At 50.2% G+C, this 21,746-nt stretch overlaps 1 protein-coding gene across 2 annotated transcripts in view; it reads right to left on the bottom strand.

The window, feature by feature from the left end:
* The window catches only part of NEGR1 (neuronal growth regulator 1), a 189,211-nt gene that overhangs the window by 13,206 nt on the left and 154,259 nt on the right, over positions 1-21,746 (bottom strand). The window contains exon 7 of one of the 2 annotated variants that reach the window (XM_041398352.1): positions 8,767-8,808. The exons of the other annotated variant lie outside the window; for it this stretch is intronic. Coding sequence (XP_041254286.1) covers positions 8,767-8,808 — 42 coding nt within the window. The remainder of the gene's footprint in view (positions 1-8,766; positions 8,809-21,746) is intronic. 2 annotated transcript variants of the gene reach the window in all.

A 21,746-nucleotide genomic window follows, 5' to 3' on the forward strand; every position in this document is an offset into this window, starting at 1 on the left:
CTCAGGAACACCAGAGTGTCCTGGTGCTCAGGAATGCCAGAGTGACCAGGGGCTCAGGAATGCCAGTGTCCTGGTGCTCAGGAACACCAGAGTGACCAGGTGCTCAGGAACACCAGAGTGTCCTGGTGCTCAGGAATGCCAGAGTGACCAGGGGCTCAGGAATGCCAGTGTCCTGGTGCTCAGGAACACCAGAGTGACCAGGTGCTCAGGAACACCAGAGTGTCCTGGTGCTCAGGAATGCCAGAGTGACCAGGGGCTGGGCTGGGAGCCACCATTCCTCCTGCCAGCTGATCCCCCAGAGCTGTGGGGCACAGGGGCTTCAGTGCCTGCACCTTTCAATGCAGTGATTTGGTGATGTGTCACCCTGAACACGGCGTGTGTCACCCGCAGCTGCGGCTCCCTGGGGGTGGCTCCAGGGAAGGGATCCATCTCCCAGCACTGACCCTGCTGAGGGATCCTTCTGTCAGAATGGGCAGCCCTGGCACAGGTGCCCAGAGCAGCCCCTGCATCCCTGGCAGTGCCCAAGGCCAGGCTGGACACTGGGGCTGGAGCACCTGGGACAGTGGCAGTGTCCCTGCCAGGGCAGGGTGGCACTGGAGGGGATTTATTTAAGGTCCCTCCCAACCCAGGCCATTCTGTGATTCTGTGGTTCCATTTACCTCTAATCTCTGCTCCCTGGGATGAGTTATTTGGGATTGCAGCAGGAGCTACTTGCCATCAGGAGGACTCTGAGCTCTTGCAGCTGCCTGTGGCTGAGAGGGAATGATCCCCCCACTTCCAGAGCCATTTGGGGTTGGGTTTCTGCAGGGGGTCTCTTTCCAGAGCCCCTCACCCTTCCTGCCTGCTGCTGCTCTGCAGCTTTTCCTGCTGCGGGAGGATTTTGCATCAGGAAGCTTTTCATGCCCCAGCCTTCCCCACTCGCTTTTCAGCTTAATCCTGAGGATTTTGGAGACATTATGGCTCAGCTTTGCATATGTTATTACACAGAAGAGAGGAAAAAAACCCCAACAGCTGAGATTTTTCAAAGCTGGCTGGGAGCTTTAGGCATGCGGGTTCTGTTAAGAGCCATGCCTTTAAAAATCTCTATCAATTAGTACAGTATTTTGGTGCTTGTGGGACAGAGATGGATGCCTTAAAACTGACTCTGATAGCCTTGGAGACACGTGCAGACAGACACATTCTGCCTGAAAACCAATCCTTTTTTCCTAATTTGTGCTGTGTATCACCCCTAAGCACTAAAATCCATCAGGTTTCTCCAGCACCTGGCTGGGAATTGGGCAGTGATAACCTGCATTGAGCAGGGATTTCCACCTCTCTGTAGAACACTGCTCCTTCTGTTGGGAGCTGGGCTGGTCCTGGTGGTCCCTTCCAGCTCGGGGTGTTCTGTGGTGCTGGAGAATTGGGCACTGAAGGGGGCTGTGCAGCGTGGGAGGGAAGGGCACAGCGAGGATCCTGCCTGGGATGCTCACAGCAGGCATTGCTCCTTCCTGCGGGCTCCCTCTGAGCACAGCTCTCTGCTCTGCCAGTTTCCTGCGGGTTTTTCTCATCGCTCCCTGTTTTCCCATCCCAAAACCCACACCAGCGGATGTCCTGCTGGGCTTCCCAAAGCCAGCTGCTCTCTGAGCCGCCTGGCTTGGCAGGGAGCTCGCTCTGGGTGGCTCTGGGCAGGGGGGGCTGAGGGAGACACACGCTGCAGAGCCATCAGGGGCAGGGGAAGGCTGAGTGACCATCCTCCCTGCACGGGCAGGCAGCCTCTGGGCCATGCTGGGGAGGGAAGCACAGAGCTGAGCCATGCCCCTCCAAGTGAGGGGGGCAGAAGGGGCCAGGCTCCACCATCTCAGCCCTGTGTGCGGAGTGACAGCGCTGCTGCGGGTCCCAGTGTCACCCAGCGTCACCCAGTGCCACCCCAGGACCCACTGAGGAGAGGCTGCCACCCACCCACTGAGCTCATCTTCCACTGCCTCGTGCCAGCAGCTTTTCCTTGTGGAGCTGCCTGACTCAGCAGCTGGAAACGGGAAAATATTTTGCACAGCTTCCATCTTAATGAAAAGCATCTTTAAAATTTTCAATCAGATGGCTCCACGCTGTTCTGTGGATTCAGAGGCTCGGTTAAAATCTGGGCTTCCTGAAAACTATGAACAGGAACAGGTGCCAGTGATAAAAGAGTATTTATTTAATTGTTCAGAGCTGCTGCTTGAACCTGTTACCAGCCTGCTCCTGGAAGGATGCAGGCCTGGCTCAGCTGCTGTGTTTCTACAAATTTTGATGCTGCTTTCTTTAACCCAGAGAGCCTCCTGGAAAAACCCACACTCAGCCTTTCATCAGGTTGCTGGTGACATGTTAAGAGCTCATCTGGAAAGTTTAAAGAAGGACAAAACCTGGCTTAAAATCCACCTCAGCAGACTGGGCCTTGCGACTGTTTGTAAGGGGGGAAAGGACAAGATGCAGCTTTGAAACATCAGAGTGAGGAAATGGCTGATCCTGTGTCATCCTGGGATGTTGTTTTCCATCCTGGCTGGAAATATTGTTGGCAACTCCATCAAAATGTCCATGTTGCACAGATACTCTAAATGCAGCTGGCATGGAACTGAAATTTCCATTTGGTGAGAAATTCAGACAGGGAAAAGACAAAAAAAGAAGAAGTGTTGCCTGGAATGAGATGGGGAGCCTGGAGGGAAGCCAACGTATTTTTTTTTCCCACTCAAAACTCAACAGGCCTTTATTTGAATTTCTTTAAAACTGACATATTCATGGAGTTTTCAAACAGGCTTTTTCTGACAAGTCCCCTAATCCCCCAAGCCTTCCCTCCCTCAACAACCCAAGTTTGTCAGATCCTTCCCTGCCAGCTGTAGCTGTAGGCTCCTCCGTATTCCACACAGAGCTGGGCCCTCCCTGAAATTCTGGATACACAGCTCTATATACATTTTAAATCTCTGCACACGGGCACCCATCTCATCGAGATGGATATATGCATATTTATTCCTGTACAATTCCTGTAGTCAGCCAGTTCTGGCTGATCAAACCTTCACTTAAAACATATCCTTCTGTGATAAATAAAAACACGGACTGCTCTCTTCCTGCTGGTGAATCACATTCTGGAATCTCCTGCTTGTCTTCTCTCAGTCAGAGCTGGGACTTGTCTCAGTCTCGGGGAAGGTGTAAATAGGTTGTGTAAAGAGCAAGGGGACAGCTGGAGCTGGGCCAGGGGGGTTTGGGGTGGGTTTTGGGAAAGGTTCATCCCCAGAGGGTGCTGGCCCTGCCCAGATCCCCAGGGAATGGGCACAGCCAGAGCTCCAGGGATGCCCAGGGTGGGATTTGGGGTGTCTGTGCAGGGCAGGGGCTGGATCACTGATCCCTGTGGGTCCCTCCAGCTCAGGTTATCCCCTGATTCTCTGGATATCTGTTTTTCAAACCCCATTAACTGCAGGAAGCTAGAGCCACACTGGGAAGAGCCCTCCCCGCCTTCCCAGGTTCCCATGCTGGAGTTCCTGCACACAACAACAGCTGACAAAAGCAGAAATTGATCTGGACACTGACACACACCCAGCACCAGGGATGCTGAGCACCTCCCTGCAGGGTGAGCCTCCCTCAGAGACGGGAGGAGCTCCTGGCTCGCCCCCGGCACCGGGAGAAAGCAGCAGCAGCAGGAGGCTGAGCATCTCCCCACCTCCACATCCTCCACCCTTCTCACAGCCTCCAGAAGCCATTTCACACCTGGCCCTGCTCTGCTTTCCTGGCATCTCTCAGAAGCACTCCTTGGTTAAAATGTGAAATTCCAGCCAACTGATCGATGTGTGATATTGTAAAATATTCAGGGCTCTCAGAGCAGCTTCTTCTCCTAAGTGGGCTTCTCATATTCGTGGGGAAATTCATTAATATTGAAATCCCCACTGACAGAAGGCTTGTAGGCAATACAGTATCAGGAAAAAAACATTCTTGTATTTTACATGCCGGCTTAGAGAGTGGGAATCAATGGACTAAAAACGACCTAGTTCTAGTCCTATTTTTCAGCTGATAGAAAGCAGCTCTCTTGATATTAAATAATGCATCTCTTCAGCAAGCAGTGAATAATAAGATTTAGTGTGTTCAAACATTCTGCTGGAATGACGGTGCGGGCTCTGCACACGCTGAATGTCACTGAGCACACCCTGAGACGCTCGTTCAGCTTAAACAGGAATGTTTACCTAATTCCACACATCCACTCGGAGGATGAGCCTTCACGGGATGATTTGCAAGCACAGAGTTCACCTGTGTGAAGCAGCAGGTGCTTGCAGCACTGGAAGGCAGCTATTTCCCCCAGGATGCAATTCCCAGCGTGGCTGGGCCGCAGGTTCCCACAGAATCCCAGAATTAATGGTGCAGGTGCACGGAGCTGGCTGCACACAGACACCAGCTTTTCCTGGAGCCACGCTGGGATTTCACACCTGCCTGGGGGTTCCCACAGAATCCCAGAATTAATAATGGTGCAGGTGCACGGAGCTGGCTGCACACAGACACCAGCTTTTCCTGGAGCCACGCTGGGATTTCACACCTGCCTGGGCTCTGGGATGCAGCAGCAATGCCCACGATGTGCTCTGAGCGCAAAGCTTTCAGCTGACTGACAAGGAGGTTTAATATGTTGATGTTTTCCAGATAGTCACCTGTGTGATGCCAAATTACTCACAGCAAGAGCTGATAGCCCTGTATCTGTTCTGTGTCTGCTCGTGGGACAGAAGAACCTCTGGTGCCCTGGGACTGGCTGCTGGAGGGTGATTCCCATCAGCTGATGGAGATGGGATCCCAGGGCGGGGATTTGGGGGGCAACAAAGCGGCCACCAAGCACCAAAAGCTCTTAGAACAAACACACATCTGCTCCCAGCAGGGTTTAGAAGTTAAATTTGGCACGATCCGGGATCTGCTACCCGAAATCTGCATCACCTTTTCACAGCCCTTCAGAGTTTTGGGAGGAATTGAGCAGCTGGGCTTTGGCAGGTGAGGCACAGCTGGCCCTGCCTCCTGCCCCAGGCTCTTCCCTGCTCCAGGGGTGCTGCACCATGCAGGGTCCCCCAGCTGCAGGAACACGGTGCTTTCCTCACCAACAGACAGAACTAATGGCAAGAAAGAGCACTGTAATTCCTGAGATTCAGAGTCCAGCCCTGCAGATTCTCCCTGCACAAACATCACTGATTGATATAAATGGCATTTGCAACTGCATAAGAGGAGAAAAAATGGAGGGGTTGGCAGGTTTCCCGTGAAACAAACAGAGCCTGCTTGAAATGAGGTATTATTTGGTATTCTGGCATATTAAATGTGTTAGATATGCAGAAAGGCAGAGCAGGGAGAAGCAACTGGAGTCCAAGGAGTTGTCCAACCTGCCCAAGTGCTCATTTAAACACACGCTTTTGTTCCTGAGAAAATTAAATAACTTAAGGTCCTTCTCTCTCCCACTCCAATTTTTATAAAAGTGCCTCATAAGATGTGAAATCATTAATTAAAGAAGATTCCTCAATTATTCTCTCTGACCTGTCACAGTTACTTGTTTAGTCAGCGTTAAGAATTCAGCAACATCTTCAAAGGCTTTCCAAGGCACCACCTGTGAACTAATTATGCTGAAGGAGGAAAGATTTGTAGGGAGCTCCAGCTCCTGGCGCTGGTGACAACACAGATACCGACCGTGGCCCCAATTTTGTAACTTTCTGCAGCTAATTCTACATGCTTGAAGCGCTGTCGCTTCAAATTAGGAGAGTAAATCCCCAAATGGATGGAAAAGGGCTCCAGCAGGGAAATGCACCAACGTGTCACCAGGGCTCTCAAACACGGCGTCGCTATGCATGAATTAAAAATGTCTCAGATGCTTTGTCCCCTGTTGGGAGGTGGTGGGGGGATCCTGAAAGTTCTCCGGGGCTGCTGCAGATTGCTCACCTCCTACAGAGAGTCACTTCCAAGCCTGGTCTTTGAGGAAGACCCTGGGAGGCTCAAGCAGCGGTGGTGGGACACGGACCATCCCACCAGGAGTTTCCCTGCGTTTCTGGGGAGCCCTGGCCCCCAGCTCTCCCTCACCCCCCTGCAGAGGCAGGGACTCCCTTTGGGGTGCTCCCAGCACCTCTGGCTCAGCACTGAAGCCCTGCCAGGACCTGAGTGCTCCCAGCAGCCGCACCTCCTCAGGGAGCACACCCCCGAAGCTGAGCTGAAGTGCTGAAGGACGGAGGGAATTAGCTAATTAGCTGCAGAGCCTTGATTGAGCGGGGAGGAGGCTGATGCTCTGCTTTGTGACCGATGCGAGACGCGAGGCTGAAATGTTCCTACGGCTTATCCATGTTTGTGTTCCTGCACGAGGGGAGCGGGCAGGCAGACCCAAAGGACTCCTGGCCAAAACCTCCCTGCAGGACTTGAACAAAGGCAGAAACGCTGGCCCCGCTCGTGGCAGGGGGTGCAACGAGATGATTTAAGGCCCCTTCCAGCCCAAACCACTCTTTGTGATTTATGATAAATCTAATTTTACAGTCATAAGCAGCTGTGGACAGAGAACCCAGCTTTTCTGCCACCATGTCCCAGGCCAGCCTGCTGCCTTCACTGTGGTGCTGCAGCACACGAGGGACTCGGTTCCCAGCACTCTGGGAAGGTTTGCATTGCCTCTGCAGCTGAATAACTTGGTAACAATAGTGCTGGCATTTTCCAGCTATTTACCAGGCTAAAATTAGCCAAGTAGAGGGACTATCACAGTGTTATTTAATTATGGAAGGCAAACAGAACAGTTCATTGCAATGTCACTGCTGGTACCAGGGCTCATTTCCAGGAGGAAAGACTCAATAATAAATTTGCAACCATTTTGAGAACTGTCTTTAAACCCTCCTCCCCTTTTCTGTTGTCTTTCAGCAGAACAGATGTTGGTTTTCAACTGCAATCTGAGCTCAGTACTTTCCTTGGTAATTTAAAGTTGGATTTGCTCAAGTAGTTTATAACTATTGCAACCTTAATGATTCCTAAATTTTTCTACTATTGTGTTCAGAGGTTTTCATAATCTCAATTTTAGGTTTGTAAAAGGCCCTCTCTATTTAGCACTGTGCTTTCAGAATTAAGAGAGGGACCATTATTAAAGGACTCTATTCCTTTCCACTCCCCCATCTCCATGCTGCTCCCAAAAATACACATAATTTTGCTCATTTGGTGCAAATTTCTGCAGACAAGAATTCAAGCACACCTCAAAGCTGTGCTACTTGTACAGCGGTTTTTGAAAGTGCAGAGCACCTGTGACTCTGTTGGAGCACTCCCTTATGGAGATTAAACCCAGAAATGCTGCTGGAGCCCATTCCAGCTGCAAGCACCCAGCATTGCTCCTCCTTCCCTGGACGGAGCTTGGAGCAGGATCAGGCTGAGGGCACTTTTTCAGGAATTACAAACGGGGCTCTCCTCTCGCCGCCTTGCACCACCGACACAGCGGCGACCCTTTCCCTCTTCTCAGCGTCTCTCAACTCCAAAAATAATTCCCCAGCTTATTTCCAACTGCTTGGTAGTCCAAAGCAACTGTGGAAAATCCCGAGGACAGGGACTTTTATTGCAGGCACTATCAGCTTTTTGCAGTCCAGTCCCCCCTCCCGTGCCGTGGCTTTGGATGGAGGCGTCGTGCAGAGGTTTTGCTGCAGCTCTGGCTGCAGGCACAGGACAATCTCTGCCCTAGAGGAGATGGGGACAGGGCACAGTCTCTGCCCTAGAGGAGATGGAGAGCTTTGGGAAGCTCCCTGGGGTCTGGGGAAGGCAGGGAGGCAGCACCTCTGCCCCCCCGAGTGACACCGGAGCTTGCCCTCCCTAAGCTCTTTAATTAAAGCTCTGCAGATTTAAACACTTGTCTTGCTGCTCCTGTAGGTCTGAGGGTGCTGGAATCACCTGTGCCTGCTTTTCCTTCTGCAGCCCTTGGTTTAACCTGCCTCACTTGCTTTAATCACCTCACTTTTGTGGCTTTCTGGCGCAGTCCTTCCAATCTTTCAATCTCAGTTAGGAAACAAAAGTGCACATTTGGTGAAGGTTTTGCCAGAGGAAAATTCTGCTTGTTTTTGTCTCCCAGATGGGAGACTGGACAGGAATTGTCCCCTGGGAGGGAGGTGAGGCTGTGGCAGGGTAGAGCAGCTGTGGCTGCCCCTGGATCCCTGGCAGTGCCCAAGGCCAGGCTGGACACTGGGGCTGGAGCAGCTGGGACAGTGGCAGTGTCCCTGCCAGGGCAGGGGTGGCACTGGGTGGGCTTTGAGGTCCCTCCCAACCCAAACCATTCTGTGATTCTGTGACCAGCTCCAGTGAGGGTGTCCTGCTGGGGAGCAGCAGCAGGAAATGCCCAATGAACGGGGATGCAGCAGGACACAGGAGCTGTGACACCCTCCAGGCACACGGAGACACGGAGAGGCGTTCAGCTCCCGGCACTGGCAGTGACAGCACCTCCCAACAGCTCCTGGCCCCGTCCCACAGTCAGTCAGAGATGAGGCAGCGAGGAATCTGCACATCCTCAAACCAACATCCACATGTGCAACAGCATCAGCGAGGATCCCGAGGGTGAGGGAACTGCCCGCAGTGCACAGCCCCACCGGGACAGACCCACGGCCGGGACAGGGGTGGGGAGAGGCTGCTCAGAACGGGGAGAAAGAGGACAAGACACAAAGGCTGGAGGGAAGACACACCAATGGAAGCACAACGACAGGGACAGTCCAGCACTACCACAACACAGCAGCCCGGGTCAGCCCCGGGCACGGATGGCAATGAGGCCCTGCAGGCACCGACCCTCCTGCGGGGGATACTGACCTGGGCTCGAGACACGACTAGAGGTAGTAGGCTCAATAATTTCTACAAAAAGGGAAAAGGAAAAAAAAGAAAAAAAAAAAAGAAAAAAAAGAGAACATTTGGGAGTTAATCACACGTGGAAGACAAGTACAGAATGAGACAGCAAACAGTCATGCACGAGACAGCACAGTTTAACCTGGAGTGGGGCTGGGACAGAGCTCTGGGCTGGAGCTGCAGCCAGCACTGCTCTGTCCCACGGTGGGCACACCATCAGCACCATCACACTCCCACCGGGCCAGGCTTTCTGCCCCTGGAGCTCTCCAGCTCCAAAGCATTTCTGCAGGGAGGCGCTGAAACCAGGCTAAGGGCAGGGCTGTGTTCACTCCTCTGAAGGCAATTTCCTCCCATGAATATCAGTCAAGGTAACAGTTTTGAACAAAGAATGTTTTAAAGCAATAGTTTTGTGCTTCGGTGAACTTTTAAGAAGGCACATCTTTTTAATTATTGAAGTCTTTCCAGATGAGAACATTTCTCAGAAACATCAAACCCATTTGGAAGTTGTTTACTTCCCCCAGGGCAACCAATACAAACAGGCAAAGTTAAGAGAAGACACAGTTCTCCTGCATCCAGCCTAATGAAACAATCACCTGTGGCTTTTCATTATAATTTGACTTTGGAATTCATTATTCTGGGCCTTTTTATTAGCTTTGAATAGCGCTATGCAAAATGAAATACCGGTCCCAATTAATCTTGCACGGAAGCAAGCTCCCATCTCAATGCAGCAATTCAATACTGCTCATAAAAAAGGTTTAACAAAATTACCAAGCTCAAAAGATCATTGACCATATCTTGACTATAACAAGAAACTAATGAAAAAAAATGGGAGCGAGTTGACAAGCAGGGATGTGCAGGGAATGGCTGAGCACACACCAGCTCCTGGCCAATTTTGAGGGGTTTTTTTTCCACCTACAATTGCTTTTCAGGTTAATACTGTGCAAACACGAGTCCAAGAGAAACAGCAGACAAATATTTCCCCAAATAAAAAGTTATGAAGTTTCTTTACCCAGCTGCTAAACTTCTGCTAATGCAGATGAATGTTTCCAACCTTAAAGCCAATTATTCAGCACCTTGAGAAACACACCGTGGGTGCTGATGAACCCAGAGCACGTTTTAGAAGTGAAATGGAATTTGAGCTGTGTGACACTTTTAATTGGCATTAAAATCCATGGAGTTGGTGACTCCTTCAGCGTGAGAAGGGTTGCAGCAGGAGCAGGGGCAGTGGAAGTGCTGTGGACAGAGGGTCTGTCCCTGATATCCCACCTCACTTCCCAGCAGGGCACTGGGAAGGGAGAGGTGGGGATGGGGCTGCTCTCCATGCAGGAGCATCCCAGGGATGTGCAGCAAGGAAGAGGAAGGATGGGGAGGATCCACTGTGCCTCAAAGCTCTGCTCAGCTGGCCAAGGCACAAACAAGGGTTTCTCCCAGAATATTTAACAGAGAGAAAGCAAAATTACCCAGAAATGCAGAAATTTGTGAGACACCAAATTCATGTCAGGGATGCCCAAGTTTTAAGAAACTCGAGGAACTTGGATTTGTGACATGGGTGTGGGTTGGGAAAGGGGGAAAGAGCCACAAGGATGCATTTGTGGGGTTTGGAGCACTCTGCTGAAAACCCCAAATCTGCTTTCTCAGGCAGGGGGGCCTGGCTGGGGCTGGGGGTCTGCAGGGGACACAGGGATTGTCCCAGCAAGAGGAGCTGCTCCAGGGAAAGGGAAACTCAACATGAGGGAAAGGGAAACTCAACATGAGGGAAAAGGGAAACTCAACATGAGGGAAAGGGAAACTGAGCATGAGGAAAAGGGAGACTCAACATGAGGGAAAGGGAAACTCAACATGAGGGAAAGGGAAACTCAACATGAGGGAAAAGGAAACTCAGCATGAGGGAAAAGGAAACTCAACATGAGGGAAAGGGAAACTCAACATGAGGGAAAGGGAAACTCAACATGAGGGAAAGGGAAACTCAACATGAGGGAAAGGGAAACTCAACATGAGGGAAAGGGAAACTCAACATGAGGGAAAAAGGAAATTCAACATGAGGGAAAGGGAAACTCAACATGAGGGAAAGGGAAACTCAACATGAGGGAAAAAGGAAATTCAACATGAGGGAAAGGGAAACTCAACATGAGGGAAAAGGGAAACTCAACATGAGGGAAAAGGGAAACTCAACATGAGGGAAAAGGGAAACTCAACATGAGGGAAAAAGGAAATTCAACATGAGGGAAAGGGAAACTCAACATGAGGGAAAAGGAAACTCAACATGAGGGAAAAGGGAAACTCAACATGAGGGAAAGGGAAACTAAACATGGGGAAAAGGGAAACTCAACATGAGGGAAAGGGAAACTGAGCATGAGGAAAAGGGAAACTCAACATGAGGGAAAGGGAAACTCAACATGAGGGAAAAGGGAAACTCAACATGAGGGAAAAGGGAAACTCAACATGAGGGAAAAAGGAAACAACACAAGGGAAAGAGAAACTCAACACGAGGAGAAGGGAAGCTGAACACAAGGAAAGGGAAACTGAACATGAGGGAAAAAGGGAAACTCAATACGAGGAAAAGGGAAACTCAGCATGAGGAAAAGGGAAATTCCACCCAAGGGGAAAAGGGAAATTCAACATGAGGGAAAAGGGAAGCTCAAAATGAAAGGGAAAGGAAAACTCAACACAAGGGAAAAGGGAGACCCACCACAGCAAATGCTCCCACCCCAAAATGTTCCCCTGGGACAGGAGGCTGTGCCCCTGCATGGAGCAACCCTGCCTTCAGCAGGAGAAACAGGAACTGGGGTCCAACAAGAGACTCAGAGAAAACAAAAACCTATCAAGATTTCCTCGATTTTGTATTTAATGGCTGTTTTAAAAGTGTGACCATAATTTGATTTAGTGCTTCTTAACTTCTCCCAAACCTTCATGTTCTGAGCAATTACAGGCTGCTCCTCATGGATAGTTCTCAAACTGGCTGAAATGTATCATGCAATGATGACAAAAGTCATTTTTCTAGCTGCCTTAAGTTAACAGCATCTTTTCCTTGGGAATTTAGGAGTCAATCCTCGTGACTGTGACCTCCTGGGAAAGGAAAAGTTCCTCTTGCTGCAGATGAGCACCATTCTTTCCAACAATCAGGCAAATTAACACACTCAGACAGTACAATATTTCATTAAAAAGCAAAATACCCTACCCAAACCAGCAGGGGTTGTGCTGGGATCGTGTCTCCCTGGGAAACATCAGATCTAGACTTAATTATAGGTGCTTAAGGTAGCATAAAGTCACAGATTCCTGGCAGCATTGAGGCTGGAAGCAAAGGTGGTGATTTCATGTATTATTCTTGCAAAAAATCTCATTTTTAAATACATTATTAGATCAAGGCATTGGAGAGACGGATCTATTTCTAGTTTCAAGTTCTGAAACTCTTTGCAAATCTTTATTCATGAAAATGTTCAGGTCTATAGAGAGAAAACAAAACCAGCTGGTTTTGTAGAGGCACGCTAGGCTGGTTCATTCAAATTGCAATTTGTTGATGACTCCTTAGGAGCACTGGGAGGCAGGGATGCGTGGGCACGCCTGGCACTATCTGCACTGCACCTTCCTGGGACCCCAATCCTACGGTGTCAGGGCTGCTCAGATTTCCAAGGGTGCTTGTGGAAAAGGAATCTGCAAGTCTAATGGAAACCCACGGCTTTCTGTGCCATTTCTGTGGCTGCAGAGGGGAGTTCTCCTCGAGCTGGACTTTGGGGCTTTGGAAGAGCTGCTGGTGTGCCCGTGGCAGAGCTGGGGCTGTGTGTGCAGGACCCTGCAGGGCCACCTCCTCTGGGCAGGGGACAGCCAAACCCAGCTGGCTGGTTTAAAGCAGAAACAGCCAAACCCAGCTCCTCGGCCTAAAGCAGAAACAGCCAAACCCAACTGCTTGGATTAAAGCAGAAACAGCCAAACCCAGCTAGCTGGTTTAAAGCAGAAACAGCCAAACCCAGCTCCTCGGATTAAAGCAGAAACAGCCAAACCCAGCTGGTTGGTTTAAAGCAGAAACAGCCAAACCCAGCTGGCTGGTTTAAAGCAGAAACAGCCAAACCCAGCTGGTTGGTTTAAAGCAGAAACAGCCAAACCCAGCTCCTCGGATTAAAGCAGAAACAGCCAAACCCAGCTGGTTGGTTTAAAGCAGAAACAGCCAAACCCAGCTGGCTGGTTTAAAGCAGAAACAGCCAAACCCAGCTGGTTGGTTTAAAGCAGAGCTTGAAGTCAGGCTGGGTTCAAAAGCACAAAACCAGGAATGTCCTGGGCACGGGGATACTGGCACAACATCCCTGGCTGCCAAACACACCTGGAGAAGTGGGGATTTCATTTCTGCCCAGCTCTAAACACACCAGTGCCCCAAGCCCTGGACTGACTTCCTGGCCTGAACTCGTCAGAGAAGGAATTTTCCCTCATATCCAAACTAAACCTGGCCTGCAGCAGCAGGGAAATGCTCTGGCGTTGGTGCTGGTGTGGCAGCCCAGCTCTGCTGGAATTGTGGGCGCAGGAATCCCTAGCACCTTGTCATGGGAAGAAGTAAAGCCTTAAAGTCGGTTTTGTTTGGGGGTGGTGAGGAAGATCTAACGCTGGAAATGACCCAGACAGCAGCTGAGAGGGTTTAAATGGAGGGGGAGAGTAAACCCCAGGGATTTGTGGCTGCAGCTCTAATCCTCAAAAGGGAAACCTCTGGAGAATGTAAGCACTGCAGGCAGCTGGGCCAAGGAGGTGAGGTCAAATGTCAAGGACGTTCAGTGCTGCTTTTTACCAAAGGCACAGAGATTGTATCTAGAAATTCCTTTCTGATCCCAGAAAAGAGCTGGCAGAGAAAGCCTCTTATCAGAATGGAAACCCATCCCATGAAAGGGGAGCACAAGGAGGCAAATTACAGGGAACAAAAGGAATTGGTGCAAAAAGACCCTGTCTGGGAAAGCCAGCACAGGAAGGGAACCACCAAAGCAAACCTGGGGGAAGCACTCCCTGAGCCAGAGACTGCAGAACCACTGAGGCTGGAAGAGACCTCCAAGGCCATCAAATCCAAGTTAAACACCACCATGTCCACCCAACCACACAGTGAAGGAATGAGAGAAATGAGAGCCCCTCTGCTCACACACAGAATTTCAGCATGGGCCCAAACCTATTTTTGTCTCAGCTTTATCACAAGCTGAAACCCTGGCATTCTGCATAAAAACATGGAAATGGAAATTGCCAGACCAAAGTTAAAGCAAAATTCAATCAGCTCAGGAGGCTGAGGTCAGAGGGATTTAAATATGTTTGCACATAAAATTGTCAAAACAACAGTAAATTCCCAGGCAGGGGAGGACAGCGGGACTGAGAATTACAGAAGTGCTCGAGGAGGGCAGGACCCACAGCTGCAGCTTCCTGACATCCAAGGCTTGGGAAAAATATGAGCTGGAAGGAGCTATTAGAGGATACAGGCAGGTAAAAACAAGCAAGTAAATAAACCCTGACTTTCAGTTTACCAGAGGCCAATTACTTGTAATTATTTGCCCAGCAAATCTCCTTGTACGTGGTTAGGAAGGCAGCGATTCCTCAGCGCCTGTTTGCCTGAGCAAAGGGAACAAATTCAGGGCAGATTCCTCCAGAGCTGTGGTGGGAGTGAGCCTGGCTGTGCTCACACTGCTCCTCAAAGCTCCCAAAACAAACCCCAGCTCCTGCCAGGAGGAAACTCAGGGAATTTGGGCAAGGAGCAGAGCACTGCCCCAGCTCCTGTCCGTGGCAAAGCCCAAATTTCTCCCCCCAGAGAGCAGGGGGAGCTCAGCAAAGGCAGAGCAGGGATCTCAGCCTGTGCCAGGAGAGGAGAGCCCAGAGATATCCATGCCAGGAGCAGCTCCTGGCAGAGCCAGAGCAGCCTGGGCACTGCCCAGGGCATCCCAGCACCTTCCCATCCCATCCACCCATTCCATCCACCCATTCCATTCCATTCCATTCCATTCCATTCCATTCCATTCCATTCCATTCCATTCCCATTCCAAAGGCCATGCCCTTTTCCAGGTCCCTGGAGCCCCCTCCCAGCACCAGCTCAGCACCAGCCCATCCCTGGGACCAGGTCTAGAGTTAAAGCTACCAATCCCACTTTTTGTCACTTATTTTATCACTCTGCAGCTGGTCCAAAAGCAAACTGTTGTGTTTGGAGCAATTAAAGCTGCTAGGGGGATAGCAGGTTTGAAAAGTGAAAAATGTGCTTTATTGTGAGCAAAGCCACGCCTGATTTTCTGGAATAAAAAAGCAATGCCATAATGAATTAGATTCCTCCAGAGCTGTGGTGGGAGTGAGCCTGGCTGTGCTCACACTGCTCCTCAAAGCTCCCAAAACAAACCCCAGCTCCTGCCAGGAGGAAACTCAGGGAATTTGGGCAAGGAGCAGAGCACTGCCCCAGCTCCTGTCCGTGGCAAAGCCCAAATTTCTCCCCCCAGAGAGCAGGGGGAGCTCAGCAAAGGCAGAGCAGGGATCGCAGCCTGTGCCAGGAGAGGAGAGCCCAGAGACATCCATGCCAGGAGCAGCTCCCAGCAGAGCCAGAGCAGCCTGGGCACTGCCCAGGGCATCCCAGCACCTTCCCATCCCATCCATCCATTCCCATCCCATCCACCCATTCCATTCCATTCCATTCCATTCCATTCCATTCCATTCCATTCCATTCCATTCCATTCCATTCCCATTCCAAAGGCCATGCCCTTTTCCAGGTCCCTGGAGCCCCCTCCCAGCACCAGCTCAGCACCAGCCCATCCCTGGGACCAGGTCTAGAGTTAAAGCTACCAATCCCACTTTTTGTTACTTATTTCATCACTCTGCAGCTGGTCCAAAAGCAAACTGTTGTGTTTGGAGCGATTAAAGCTGCTAGGGGGATAGCAGGTTTGAAAAGTGAAAAATGTGCTTTATTGTGAGCAAAGCCACGCCTGATTTTCTGGAATAAAAAAGCAATGCCATAATGAATTCTCAGTGCCCTTCTCTGTTTCAGTGGCAGAAAATCCAGCCTGTTTTGCAAGGAACAGGGACTCTGGAATGTTCCAGTGATTTCTGCAGCCCCTCACTCGTGAGTTTGGTCTCTGCCACTCCTCAGGGGTTTGTCAGGGTAGGGTTAGGGATTTCTCAGGGCAGGGTTAGGCGTTTGTGAGCAGGGTTAGGGGTTTGTCAGGGTAGGGTTAGGGGTTTGTCAGGGCAGGGTTAGGGAGGTGTCAGGGCAGGGTTAGGGGTTTGACAGGGCAGGGTTAGGGGTTTGTCAGAGCAGGGTTAGGGGTTTATCAGAGCAGATTTAGGGGTTTGACAGGGCAGGGTTAGGGGTTTGTCAGGGCAGGGTTAGGGAGGTGTCAGAGCAGATTTAGGGGTTTCTCAGAGCAGATTTAGGGGTTTGTCAGGGCAGGATTAGGGTGGGTGTCAGGGCAGGATTAGGGTGGGTGTCAGGGCAGGGTTAGGGAGGTGTCAGAGCAGATTTAGGGGTTTGTCAGGGCAGGGTTAGGTGGGTGTCAGGGCAGGGTTAGGGAGGTGTCAGGGCAGGGTTAGGGGTTTCTCAGAGCAGATTTAGGGGTTTCTCAGGGCAGGATTAGGGTGGGTGTCAGGTGAGGTCCTTCCCCAGAGGCTGCTGGCCCTGCCCAGGCTCCCCAGGGAACAGGCACATTCCCAAATCTGCCAGACCCCGGGGGCTCTCAGGGATGCCCAGGGTGGGATTGCTGGGATGGTCCCAAGGAGAGCATTTCCCAGCTGGAGAATACCAAAAGCTTCTTTCATTTCCATCTGCATCAGTACAATTGTTTGACTATGATATTTCGGCCTGGAGTAATCAATAACTGGACCAAAACACAACTGGCAGTTAAATACCAACTCATTAGTTAATTAAAAAAATGCTCATAACTGCTTCCGTTTATGACCTTTGATAATTAACTGGGTTTATTTAAGCTAATCTCCCCCAGGCTTCATCAGCTTTGTTAAAGATTAATGATTTATTGTGAAATCGAGGTCTTTAAGCCTAGGGAAGCCAGAGCCTGTTTGAGTACCACGAAAAATGGAAAAACACTTCATAATAAATCTTTTGGATGGAAACTATGAGTGGATGGGGCAGAGATGTGACCTTAATTTATTCTGTGTCTTTCTCTCACCCTTAATATTTTGCAATTACAATTAGAGCTTTTCTGCAGGTTTGAGTTATTACACCTTAATTGCCTCGTAATGGTTTATTTTATTTAAATGGTTTATTCTTTTATTACAGGATGATAAATATTTAATAGCTCTACACCGGTGAGACGTTAAAAAAATAATAATTGTGAACTTGAAGTTTGAGGCCTGAAATTGCCAGGGAGTTTTCTCACTCCATCCTCTGGCAGCTCTACACCTCCAGCTGATTGTTCTGCTCGATAGCAAGGGCTTCTCAATAAATATTCAAATATTTTTAAGGCTGTGGAAAACCACATTTTTGACAGCTTTTCGTGCCCTGTTGTAAAGGAAGTCCAATGGAAGGCAATTTTTAAGAGCCTCCAGGTTTGTGGATTCCAGCCCCGAGTCCCAGACTTGTTTTCAGCTGGCAGCACAATGGGATGAATTTCAAATTTGACGTAAATTCAGATGGAATTTGATTTCCTTATGGAAAGGCAGAGAAAGATACTAAACACATTGTTTTAATGCTCCAGCCTGCTAAAAGCTTCTTTATTTATTTATCTTTTAATAAGTTCTGGAGTGAGCCATCATGTTTTATGTAGGATGAATGATTTTATAGTGTGAAAAAAATTAATTTAATTTCATTTAATTTAGTTAAATTAAATTAAATTTAATTTAAATGTGAGGGGCGGTATTATGTGTGTGTGTGTGTGAACCAGCAACAGACAAATTTATATTTTAATTAAAACATTCAAAATAATATTTTAGTCAAAGGTCACACATTTGATTTTCTTGGCAGTAAAAATATGCCGTTTCCTTCCTCACTCTCACAACAATTTCACATCTATAAGACACTGGTACATGCTCAAGGCTTTACCTTTCGCAGGGCTGCCTGTATTTTGAATAAATGAATAAATCAGGGAACTTTGTCCTCAGCAAATGGGTGCTGGCAGAAGCCATTCATTTGCAGGCCACTTTTAGAGTAGCACAACAATATACCCACCAATGTGAGGGCACGTCTTTGCATCAGCATTTACAGCACCAAACCATTAAAACCAAAAACGTGCAACACAGAAAGAGAAAAAAAAATCTACAAAATGAATCACGGATTGTGTCAGATTTGAGAAATAAATGCGAGCAGTGAGACTTTACAGGTGTCAGAAGGACCCCCAGCACTTGCAACTCACCGAGGTGTGCCTGGAGAGGCTCCTGCCAAGCACAGCTCAGAGAAAACCTAAACCAGAGCAGGCCAGGAAGGGAGGAACCCGCTGAATTCCACACATGTGTGGAATCCCACACATGTGGGACATGTGTGCGTCACCAAAGGGACAGGAAAGACAATGCTTTCATTTATTATTCAAGGTACCGTGTTCTAAAGGATAAACAATATTTGCTCACTGGTCCTCATTCCCCATTTCAGATTTTTCCAGGGACAACTGCTGCTTTAATGATTTTTACAGCTGTTGAGAGCATAACAAAATAAAGAGAAAGTGACAAAGTTGGCTGTGTCCTTTGAGCTTGGTCTTGCATTCATATGGATAAATGGAAGCTCATGAATAATGCAGACCTGGAAATCTGTTAGCATTTTCCTGCTCAGAAACATATGATTAGCACTGCTCTGACTCGCAGTAATGATATTCCTGTTCTCAGGGGTCACCCCTTGAATCTGCACAACCGTCAGTGTGTTTCTGGAGATGAACACGGCAAGGCACCCAGCGGAGGTGCTGCAGCAGGGGACACCTGGAAGGGGCAGTGCTGGGGCAGGGACCCTCGTCTGTCACTGCCCAGGGCAGGGCTGGCAGCCCCGGGGACACCAAGCCCAGCTGCAGAGGTGACCCAGCAGCTCACACACCCCACTCTGGGCTGGGAGGGACCTCAAATTCCATCCATCCCACCCCTGCCATGGCAGGGACACTGCCACTGCCCCAGGTGCTCCAGCCCCAGTGTCCAGCCTGGCCTTGGGCACTGCCAGGGATCCAGGGGCTGCTCTGGGCACCTGTGCCAGGGCCTGCCCACCCTGCCAGGGAACAATTCTGCCAAAAGGGGGGACACTGATACCTTGGGGTTTGTTTTTCTGTTCTGTTTTGGCGTGCAGCTTTTAGCTTTACATCAGTGTTACTAGGATCTTTTCACAAAACAATCCTGCTCTCGCTGGAGGCTCAAGGACAATCTCCTCAAACTTCAGGCCCAAAGCATGAAAAGAGGAGGGCAAGCAAACAAGCAAGGAGGGTGAAACTTCATCATTTGAAGCTATTAATTGGACAGTTGCCTCCTACATGCAAATGGACTGCAACATAAAAATGTGAGATCTCGTGGCCAAGCCCTCTTTTGCTCCCATCTTGGAGCCATCCAGACAGAGCCGTGACTGTGGCTCCGCTACTGCCAGGGTGTGGCCTTTGGAGGCCTCCATAAATATCCACTTTATTCCTCTAAACTCCATCCAGCCTCTGTCCCAGCTCCTCAAGGCACCACTGCCCGCTGTCCCACGCAGCCCTGCTCTCTGGCAGGGGGAACCCATCACCACATTTCCCAGAAAACCAGAAGGGGAAATCACAGGAATGTGCCTGAGTGACACGGGAGCAGCAGCTCGGCCGTGGGGAGCTGACTGGGGAGGGCTCACCTGAATTCAGGTGCCCAAACTCCCAGAGTTTGTGCTCCATTTGTGGCCCGAGGGATGGTCCCTGTGGGACTGGGCTCGTTGTGCCTTGGGGCAGCCCAGGGAGATGCTCCCCTGCCTGGGGAAATTCAGGTTTCTGCCCCAGCCTCTCCTGGAGGGCTCCCCAGGGGAAAGGCTGCTCCTGCTGCTGCAGAGGGACAGAGGCAGGGACACCTCTGCCAGGACAGAGACACTGCCACCAGCAGCTGTCCCTCATGATCCATGGATCCCCAGCACCCTCTCCTCCTGCTCCATGGATCCCCAGCAGCTCTCCCTCATGATCCATGGATTCCAGCAGCTCTCCCTCATGATCCATGGAGCCTCAGCAGCTCTCCCTCATGATCCATGGATTCCCAGCAGCTCTCCCTCATGCTCTATGGATCCCCAGCAGCTCTCCCTCATGATCCATGGATTCCAGCAGCTCTCCCTCCTCCATCATGAATTCCCAGCAGCTCTCCCTCATAATCCATGGATCCCCAGCAGCTCTCCCTCATAATCCATGGATCACCAGCAGCTCTCCCTCCTGCTCCATGGATTCCAGCAGCTCTCCCTAGGGACACCTCTGCCAGGACAGAGACACTGCCACCAGCAGCTGTCCCTCATGATCCATGGATCCCCAGCACCCTCTCCTCCTGCTCCATGGATCCCCAGCAGCTCTCCCTCATGATCCATGGATTCCCAGCAGCTCTCCCTCATGATCCATGGATTCCAGCAGCTCTCCCTCCTCCATCATGAATTCCCAGCAGCTCTCCCTCATAATCCATGGATCCCCAGCAGCTCTCCCTCCTGCTCCATGGATTCCAGCAGCTCTCCCTTCTGCTCCATGGGTTCCCAGTGCCTCAGAGCGTGCCCCAGCCCCACACTCCTTGCGTGGGCCAAACACGTGCCCAGAACTGGAAACTCTTCAAGTGCTCTGCTATTTGCTTTCACTGGCACAGCAATTTGTGAATAACTTATTTAGTAATTACTGTGTAATTATAGCTCTGCTGATCCCTGACGAGCCGAAATCCACAGACAATGCCTATCAAATGAATCATTACAATCTCTATAAATTACACAGGAGATGTGCCCATGTCATGATGAGATTCATGAAATGACTACAATTTCTGTGAAGGGAGATTAATTAAGATGGAGTTAGAGTTTAAGAAGGAGCAGATTATCCCGCCCCCGTGCCCAGCCCTGGAGGCACCTCTGGCTGCTATGTCCAGCTCTGGATCCGCAGCACAGCAGGGACAGGAGCTCCTGGAGCTGAGCAAGGGCCTGGAGCAGCTCTGTGCCCAGGAAAGGCTGAGGGAGCTGGGGCTGCTCAGCCGGGAGAGGAGCCCCAGTGAGAGGGGCCTCAGCCCTGGCTGTCCCTGCCGGCACAGGAGGCAGAGCTTCTGGCCTGGGCAGTGCCCAGCCCTGAGCAGGTTGTGCAGAGAGGCTGTGGACTCTCCTCTCTGGGGATATTCCAGAGCCATTGGGACACAACCCTGTGCTCTGGGATGTCCCTGCTGGAGCAGGGAGATGGCTCCAGAGGAGCCCCTGTGGTCCCTTCCTGGGATGGAAGCATGAATCTGAAATTCCCAGTGCAGTAGTGCTGCAGGGCAGGGAGGAGAGAGGAGCACAGCAAGGAGCCCTGGTGTGGATCACTGCAGGGCAGGTGAGCCCAGGGAAGCACAGCTTGTCCTGGAACACACAGCAGTGTTGAGGTGAACACCCCAAGTGTGGAGACACGAGGCTTGACTCTATTTCAGAAGGCTGATTTATTACCTTAGGATATAGATTATATTAAAATACTACATGAAAACTATACTAGCCTGCCCAGGAACCAGGCGTGGTGAAAGCTCAGAGCAGGGCAGTGCTCTGCAAAAGTACCTCCAAAAGCACAGTGTGGAACCAGGCATCCTTCGTACAACGTTCTGCTCTAATGCTAGCAAGGACGATTTTTTAAACTCAGTGCTTGATTAAGATGAATAAATTGAATTGCCGTGATGAAGAAGTGCACAGAACTACCTCTGACTGTAAAACTATATATTTTTTTAAACCTAAAAAACCAAACCCAGTAAAAACCACATTTATGTCCCCTCTGATTCAGATAAGCCAGTTTGATCCTGACTCCATTTCCCATTCCCTCACGTACTTGCAGCACCCTGGACAGCTCAGCACCAGCCCCTGAAAAAGGGCTGGCAAAAGATGG

This window comes from Onychostruthus taczanowskii, unplaced genomic scaffold, assembly GCF_017590055.1.
Source record: "Onychostruthus taczanowskii isolate IOZ18803 unplaced genomic scaffold, ASM1759005v1 scaffold144, whole genome shotgun sequence".
Taxonomy (NCBI): Eukaryota; Metazoa; Chordata; class Aves; order Passeriformes; family Passeridae; genus Onychostruthus; species Onychostruthus taczanowskii.